The sequence below is a fragment of the Argopecten irradians genome, chromosome 15 (assembly GCF_041381155.1).
Source record: "Argopecten irradians isolate NY chromosome 15, Ai_NY, whole genome shotgun sequence".
Taxonomy (NCBI): Eukaryota; Metazoa; Mollusca; class Bivalvia; order Pectinida; family Pectinidae; genus Argopecten; species Argopecten irradians.
In genome coordinates this window covers 10,237,644-10,246,352 of record NC_091148.1, presented here as the reverse complement: position 1 = coordinate 10,246,352, position 8,709 = coordinate 10,237,644, and the positions used below count along the sequence as shown (strand labels likewise).

The 8,709-nt window shown below is 35.8% G+C and overlaps 1 protein-coding gene across 1 annotated transcript; it reads right to left on the bottom strand.

The window, feature by feature from the left end:
• Positions 1–3,907: 3,907 nt before the first annotated feature.
• LOC138309061 (uncharacterized) lies at positions 3,908–6,398 on the bottom strand. The gene has a single exon (XM_069250189.1). The coding sequence runs from the start codon at positions 6,290–6,292 to the stop codon at positions 4,778–4,780; it is 1,515 nt and encodes a 504-aa protein (XP_069106290.1). The 5' UTR covers positions 6,293–6,398; the 3' UTR covers positions 3,908–4,777.
• Positions 6,399–8,709: the final 2,311 nt, after the last annotated feature.

The window sequence follows — 8,709 nt, the reverse complement described above, 5'->3', positions numbered from 1 at the left end:
GTAAAAGAGATTGTTGTTGTCCATATGCTCTAGAAGAATATCTCTGATTATTCGTTGCATAATTTTTTGATGGTACTGAGGTTAGGCTGATGGGCCTGTAATTATTAGCTTCTTTTTTTTGCTCCTTTTTTTGAAAATTGGTGTAACTATTGCTCTGTTCCAATCTTTTGGTAATGTTGATTCATCGAGTGATTTCCTGTAAATTATGGATAGAGTTTTTTTTTGATGACATCAGCAGTTTCACAAATGAATTTGGGGTGTAGATTATCTGGTCCAGGAGATTTTATTGGGGTTAATTCTTTTAATTGCTTTGAAGACAGTTTCTTCGCTTATGTAGATATCCGTCAGTAAGCTGTTGACTTGTCTTGGAATAAACACTGGCATCATCTTCCTAAGTATGTGTGTTAAATGTTCTGGTCAGAAACTTTGGGTTTTTTTTATGTGTATGTGTTTTGTGAAACCCATTTAGAATGAATCTACCACGTGTGAGAGTGACAGAGTATACATTGTAAACGTATTGGAAATTAATTAATAAATACTACATGTATATTGTTTTTACCTGATAATATTCGCAACTAGCCAAGCTCGCCGCCGTATCAACAACAAATAAATAGCGTAGGCCAAAGCGCTACTTTGGTGAGATAAGGTCCCTCATGATGGACTGCCAGTTAATTTAAGGAGGTTTATGGTTTTTTTTTTTTTTTTTTTTATTTGCCTGAGAGGAATTTGAATTAATGTTTAAATGGCCAGGTACAATTAATATTGGTTCAACCTTTGGGATAACAGACCTCCCTCCAGTAGGTTTTACCTCCAAATGTCGGGAACTCATATGGAATTCCCCCACCCCCATAAATATAATAATTTGCATCTACATTTTTTGGGAAGTAAAACGTAGTCAAAAACAAGTCACTGTGGCTTATTCTTCTTCATTCATTGGCCTATAATATGCATTATATGGTAAACTATTTACTCACAGTGATTTGTTGTATTAACTTCCAAAATATAGTGATGTTTTTGCTGCCAATCTGTTGCGAAAATTTGATTTACTTGAACAAATTTAGACCTCCAAAATGTTATTTATATTGCATGCAAACATTATTGACTTTCCACTTATTTACTGCTTTACTTTAAATAACTAATTTGAAAATGATTTATAAAGCTGTCATTCTTCCATTTTTTATCTAATCAAATGGCTATAATTGCGAAATATGACCAATTTCAATCGGTCTAACCGTCTAATCTAGGATCAGGGCTTATAAAATCGTAGAGTTCTGAATTTATATTACCTACTTTTTGTTTCAGAATAGATAAACATAACAAAAATCAAATAAGATCTTCATCAAAGGACAAATAATATATATAATAAATAACAGGATCAGAGAAATCACAAGATCTGGATGTAAACACACAATTACGTGATCACTACTTACCCAAAATAAAAAAGCCATATCTCGGCCAATGACATAAATGAGGTATAAGCACGTGACTTGTGACTTGTTCACTACGTATTTACTAACAAAAAGTGTGTGTTCTGTACAATAATGGGAAAAATCCCCCACGGAACGTGGTTTCATTTCAAAAGTTGCGAAACTGATTGGATTTCATAATTATATGCTTGCATAATTCACAAACCTAGGACATACTATTAAGAATTTTGTGAACGGGGTGCAGGTTATAGACAAAACACAACCCTTAAGCCGAGTTTCTAGGAACCAGGATTTATTGGAAACGTTGCAAAAAAACCTGTAACAGATACAAATAAACAGATTACACACTAACAAATACATACACATGTTATCTCATATACATGACATATCAAAAAGGGACGTAACTCTTACAATTAATCTGATACATATCTCGTAATACTGATACAAAATGCCAAAGTAAATTATATCATCATTTGCACAAATTTACACAAACTATACAGTACATGAAATAGCAGATAATATAGCGTACCTGCGTGTGGCGCAAGGTATGTAAGATCCCTTTTACATACAAGGTGATTACATGTGCGGGCTGAGGCTCACTGTACATAACATCGATCTACAAACAACACAATACACTCATTTACAACACTATTCCACACAGATGATAGGGACTAAATATTCAAAATACACCATTTTCACATGGATCATAGCGATCTGTCGGTGATCCATATACAATATATAAATTAAAAATATATCATCGGATCTTTCTCCTGATATGTATATTTTAAGTAGCTATACCGCTACATATAAAAATAATACAAATAGATATATAAATAAATATAAATAGGTGATGTTATGCGACATGTTATATACAACTACTTACATTCAAGCTGTTGGCTGTTGACAGAAAGAACACCGACAGTTATAATAGAGCTAGCTGAGACTCACTAACTAAGTATGAACTCTGTAAACTTAGCCATTTCAATTGGCCAAATCAAACATCCACAAACGTTTGAGGACGTGGTGGTCCAAATTTAAAATATTTGGGTATAACTAAAGGCTTTGACCACCCCATATCCCATCAAAAATGTCCATCCCAAAAGAGTTAAACCAACCATGGACCACCAAGTACCAAACATATCCCTTATACTATCTTTCACTTGAGCAATGTTTGTCCAAATGCAATGTTCTATTTATTGTTCATTGTTCATGACTATAGATAAATTAAACAACTCATCAAGTGTAATTTTTAATTATAATTTATTAGATAAAACAAGCTTGCCGAATAACAATAAACGATAATGATTATTAATACATAAATCTAACTACACCCTATAACTTGGTATCACACGTGATTTATACACCAATATAAATACTCGGCCTATAGTTGAATAAATATTTTATGTACTTTTAAAAGGCCCACTACCTTTCCGGAGCACAAATTTAAAGGTTTCTAAAAATCATAGATAACATAAGAAAATAAATGTCGATGGCCTAAGATGAGGTCACGACATGAAGCTTATGCAAAATATCCTGCGTAATATATGGTAACAGTTGGGTTTCATTTCACTGTTTTGCCTTTTGGCGCAGTGATAATCAACTACCGCGCGGCATTTTAGGACGACGGCGGGAAACATAAGACGACCCGCGTTATGAAAAATAACATTTTATTTATTTAAATTAAATTGTTCAGAAGGTGATGATAAGTGTAGAATTACCGGTAAGTTGATAACTTTTGCGACTCTACAAAATTATCAATCTCGTTTTACATTTCCATTTTAAAAATTAAAAGCCGTTTCGGAAAAGGTAGTGGCCTTTAAATCCGCGAAAGTTAATCTTCGTCAAAATTGTTTTCAAAAAAAAAAAAAAAAAAAAAAATGCGAAATTTAGTAACCGCGAAAGAAAGTTGATTTATAGTAATGTATATGTCAAAAAATCATCATATCGAAGTAAAAATCCTGTTTTACTGTAAACGTGGATATCTTCGTGAGTGTTTAAGTTCGCGTTTAGCACGGGTAAACATTTTGCTCTGATACTGATTTCGCGATAAATACACCTGTCCACTTACGCAAGGGGATAATTTCGCGCTAAAACGCCTTTCGCGTAATTAGCGTAAATTTTCTCCTCACGTCAATTTCCACGTTTGCAGTATGTCGAAAAGTATAGAGACATCTAGTTTTGAAAAAATACAGTGAGTCTATATGACAAGTGTAATGTAACAATGACTTAGATATATAATTAATTAATTAAGTTATTTGTTTAATATAGCAGGTAATAAAGAAATTCTATAGGAGAAAAAATGATTGATTAAATTTCTTTACATTATCATAACATATTATGATGAATGAATATGAAGTTATCATCAGTACACAATGTGCTATTAAGCACTTGGATATTTACAAATAAAAACAAACATTCGTCAATATAAACGATTATTGAGGTTAAATACATACAAACGTGAAATATAGCAAGAAATAATTGTCTTAATTGTATTAGTTAAGCAACAAATACACAGAAAATCATTATCACTAAAAATGAATTAATTTACAGATTAAATCTGATCACTATAGACACACGATATTTGCACTTTATTCTCATTCTCCACAAACATATTTCCTTTAAATGTATAAATTGAGCTTTGCGTTGATTTCAACTTATATATATTTTAACTTAAACATTTTCGTGATTTAACTAAAACAAGATAATAACATTTCAGCGATCTGATAAAAAGGTATATGATTGAACCATTTATCTATAGTTAGCGGATACAATTTTTGCGATCATAACAATGTCCCGGGAAATTGCGAAAACATTTTTAGAAACACCGATTCAATATTCCTCTGAGAACTTCATTGACCAAACGCTGCATTCTTCAGGGTGGCGTTTTTTGACCAATGATTTTCTTGTAATTAATATGCACATTAGAGATTGTTTTTGACATTTGTTAAAAGAGACGACCGTAGATCTACGTATATATATCATGTCATTGCTATTGTACACCACGTATATATATCCAGTCATGACTGTTGTATACCACGTATATATATTCAGTCACGACTATTGTACGCCACGTATATATATTCCTTTATGACTATTGTACAGTATATATATATATAGTCATGACTATTGTACACCACGTATATATATCCAGTCATGACTATTGTACACCACGTATATATATCCATCATGTTGCTTGATTTCGAATGTACACAACAAGAAATAAATGATGTTAAATTGTCTATGATTACTAGGTTGATAGGTCGGTCTAATGCACGAATGTTCACGTTCTGTGTTGTAATCCGTACGTTCAGGCATTGGGGTATATCATTGTTAGAAAGAATACTCTTGAATTATTTCAGGTACTTGAAGACTTTCATGTCACTGTTAAAATGACTGATCCAGAGCATACTGTCACCCTGTAGACTGATACTGAGTGGTGACTCTCCATCAGAAATGTATACTGTCCTCAGGTAGTGGCCAGTGTTACCGTCTATCAGTAACACTGACCTGGTCACTCTATCCGCTACAAGGACATCACCATCACGGTCAAAACAAACATCACGGGGGTAGAACTTGGACTGCTGACTCCCACCTGTTTGTGATCCGATACCATCAATGTACCGACATTGGAACTTCAGATTCAGGTGTTTATCCATCACAATGAGCCGAGGTTGTTTTCCTGGTACCTTACCAGCCATGTAGTTATCAGGCGATACACCGTCATTGTCAGACGCCGCTACATCCCCGGTGTTGGTACAGTAGGCCATGAAATAGGGATACACCGCCTCCTGTCTACAGATACGTCCCTCTTCGTCTACCACCTCCCTCCCGTCTGAAGTATACAGGACTATACCATTCCTCACTAATCCCACCACCACCATGTCCTCCTGTGTGATACATAAAGACTTTGGGACTGACTCCACATTAAATCGTATCACTATACCACCATCAGACGTTATTTCTCGGATACTTTTGTCTTCCCTTACACAGAACCACACCCTCCCTGTTGTCGGTGAGACAGCGATTGAGCGAACTTCGACCTGACACTCGATTTTCTTCTTTATGTTCCCCTGCTGATCCACTCTGTATATCTGTTCACCATTACAGTAAGATAACCAAGCCTCGCGATCGTCACCTGTACGACATGTACGGACGTGACTGTAAGGGAATGATGTTCGGAAACTTGATATAATTTTACATGGTGGGACAGGACGGAACGACTGGTTTTCTCCGTCAACTAGTACCGTACCTAACATACGGTCAAGGACGGCGTTAGATATAATCCCAGGTTTGAAGACAACAGACTTAAATGCTGTTATGGTTGGCGGTGTATCTGGTCCACGATTCCTGATTTCTTCCGCTACTGCTATGACGCCATCTGTGGTACCGGAAGTTCTTGCACCCTTACATCTGTCCAGCTGTGGCCTTATTTTCTCCCTCAGATATTTTGTCAGTACAGTTTTGTTGTTCTCTTTAATATCCGAATTCAACTTCTCCAAATCTGTACAGAGTTTTACTAACCTGTCAGTGAATTTGTCGATGTCTTTTTTCATCTGTTCCCCCTGACGTTTGATGTGATGAATTGTCTCCCCAATCTCTTTGCTGTTTTCCTTGAATTTTTTCTCATTTTCTTTAAGATCACGCTCTAACTTCGGAATGTCAGTTTGTGTCAGTTGTTCCTCGTATTGCTGAATCAAAAGTGTCTGTTTCGACACATACTCCGTTAGACTGCCAAGTTCGTGTTTATTATGACGATCCAGGACACAATCCATACAAATCAGGTCATTGTTACACGTCTTGCAGACATAAACAAACCCCTTACCAGGATGACGGGTACATCCCGGCACTGGTGTCTGTGCCGCCATTACTGTTGTCGATCAGGAAAAGAGAATGTTAACTATTATTGTTACAGTCCATACGTCTCTACAAACATGTCGGCGCCTTAACATTTTCGATATATCGGTTACGATTCTTAGTAGTCCCGGGATGACCTATACCGAGAAATGAGCTAAAAATATCTTACCTGTAAAATCCATACCTGGCTGTCAGTCGAGGGGTGTCTACACAGTTAAAACCCAGCTAGTAAAGTTTCCTTTGTTGTATATGACCATTATATTACATAATGGACACCTAGGAGTCCATTATGTAACTCACTGTCCATTATTATAGGGCCCCTGTCCATTATTTCCCAAAAAAATGGACAGTCTATTTTGAACAAAGGAAAAAAAACGCTGCTGTATGGAAAACTAAACATGTTTATTTGACTATCCAAAATTTTACATTTAAGTTCACTCCTTCATCGAAATTATTACTTCCCCTTCCTAGCTGTTACTGTTCTGAAAAAAAAAAAAAAAACATAATTAGATTCTTGCATTATTATTTGTTATATCTTTTTAAAACTTGTAATTGACGAGGAATAGGAACTCTAGATTCTTGACTGAGGTGGGATAATATGCAGTCTTTTAGATCAGATATCTCACAACCCTTATAACATATAATCTGATGATTATGGTTAAACATAATATACTTAAGAGCGAAACCTGTCTAATCTGACACCTGCTTTCCCTATCCTATCTGTAACTGTTCCGTATTCAACAATAGCAACAATAGTATACAACAGTATCTGACTTTCCTACACCCTGAATAATCTGACCAAACACCCACGTGGTGTCGGATTAGACAGGTTTCATTGTATTCCAGTGCAATGCTATCATAGCAATCAGATATGGGTTTTTTTATCATATCTATAACATGCGTATGGTAGATTTTTTTTAGGAAAAACAGTTATGTTTAAATTGTAGCGAAAACTCACCTTGCTTGTATGTATTTGATGTAAAGTTAGACAATGCACCTGTCCTTGTGCGAATAAATAGGTCACTTCAAACAGGCAAACAATCTGAATCACAGCTGCGTACATCCCTACATGTAAATGATGGCCGAGTAAGGAAAATATCACTATCCGACATGTTCAAAAACACTGTTGTACCTCCAAAGGTGTAAAACTAAATGACTGTGCATGCATCTCAACATTGTTAGTCCATTATTTGTCACAGGTGAGTGAACACCTGTGCAATTCCTGAAATGGGATGTCCCATTTCTCAAACAGGGTACGCAAGGTAGTGAGTAGTGGTATGATGGGTTTTAAGTAGGATAAATTCCTCAAACTGTCCATTATTAGAGAGAATGGATTGTACCTCGCCCTGCGAGCTCGGTACTATCCATTCTCTCTAATAATGGACAGGTTTTCGGAAATTGTCCATTACGTAAATGACAATGTCACAACACAGCTGTTATACCTATGGGTATAGAAGTACTACCGTTATAGACTTTTTATACTACATTACATTTAATTGTACACGCTGTTGATTTCCAACGATTAAGTAGAGTCTGTTTATTAATTAATTTTGTAATAAATACTAGCAAATATTGGTGTCTAGTTATTTGATGGAATGTAAACTTTCCCTGGTGCAGGTTCTTTAAAAAGTATGCAATATGTCGCATCTTTAGCAAATAAGACAACAAATATCAAAGATGATATTTCTCAGACAATAACGCTATTTGTTCAAAGTACGAATCTACCCCGTTGAAAAAATATGTATATACAAGTCTGTTTTCGTTTACGAATTTTTGTAACCGGTTAGCAGACTTCCGGCTAAGTAATCGGTTAACCGGTTAGCAGACTTCCGACTGGTTTATCGGTAAACCGGTTAGCAGACTTCCGATTGGTTTATCGGTTAACCGGTTAGCAGACTTCCGGCTGAGTAATAGGTTAACCGGTTACCATACTTCCGATTGGTTTATCGGTTAACCGGTAAGCAGACTTCGGACTGGATAATCGGTTAACCGGTTAGCAGACTTCCGACTGATTAATCGGTTAACCGGTTAGCAGACTTTCGACTGAGTAATCGGTTAACCGGTTAGCAAACTTCCGACTGGTTTATCGATTAACCTGTTAAAAGTCGACAACACTAGTACTAATAAAAGTAAATAGTATTGATCATCACTTTCTTTGCCAGTGTCTTCGTTAATGACGGGGATCTACCATTGCCAGTGTTTATTCCAAGACAAGTCAACAGCTTACTGACGGATATCTACATAAGCGAAGAAACTGTCTTCAAAGCAATTAAAAGAATTAACCCCAATAAATCTCCTGGACCAGATAATCTACACCCCAAATTCATTTGTGAAACTGCTGATGTCATCAAAAAACCGCTATCCATAATTTACAGGAAATCACTCGATGAAGCAACATTACCAAAAGATTGGAACAGAGCAATAGTTA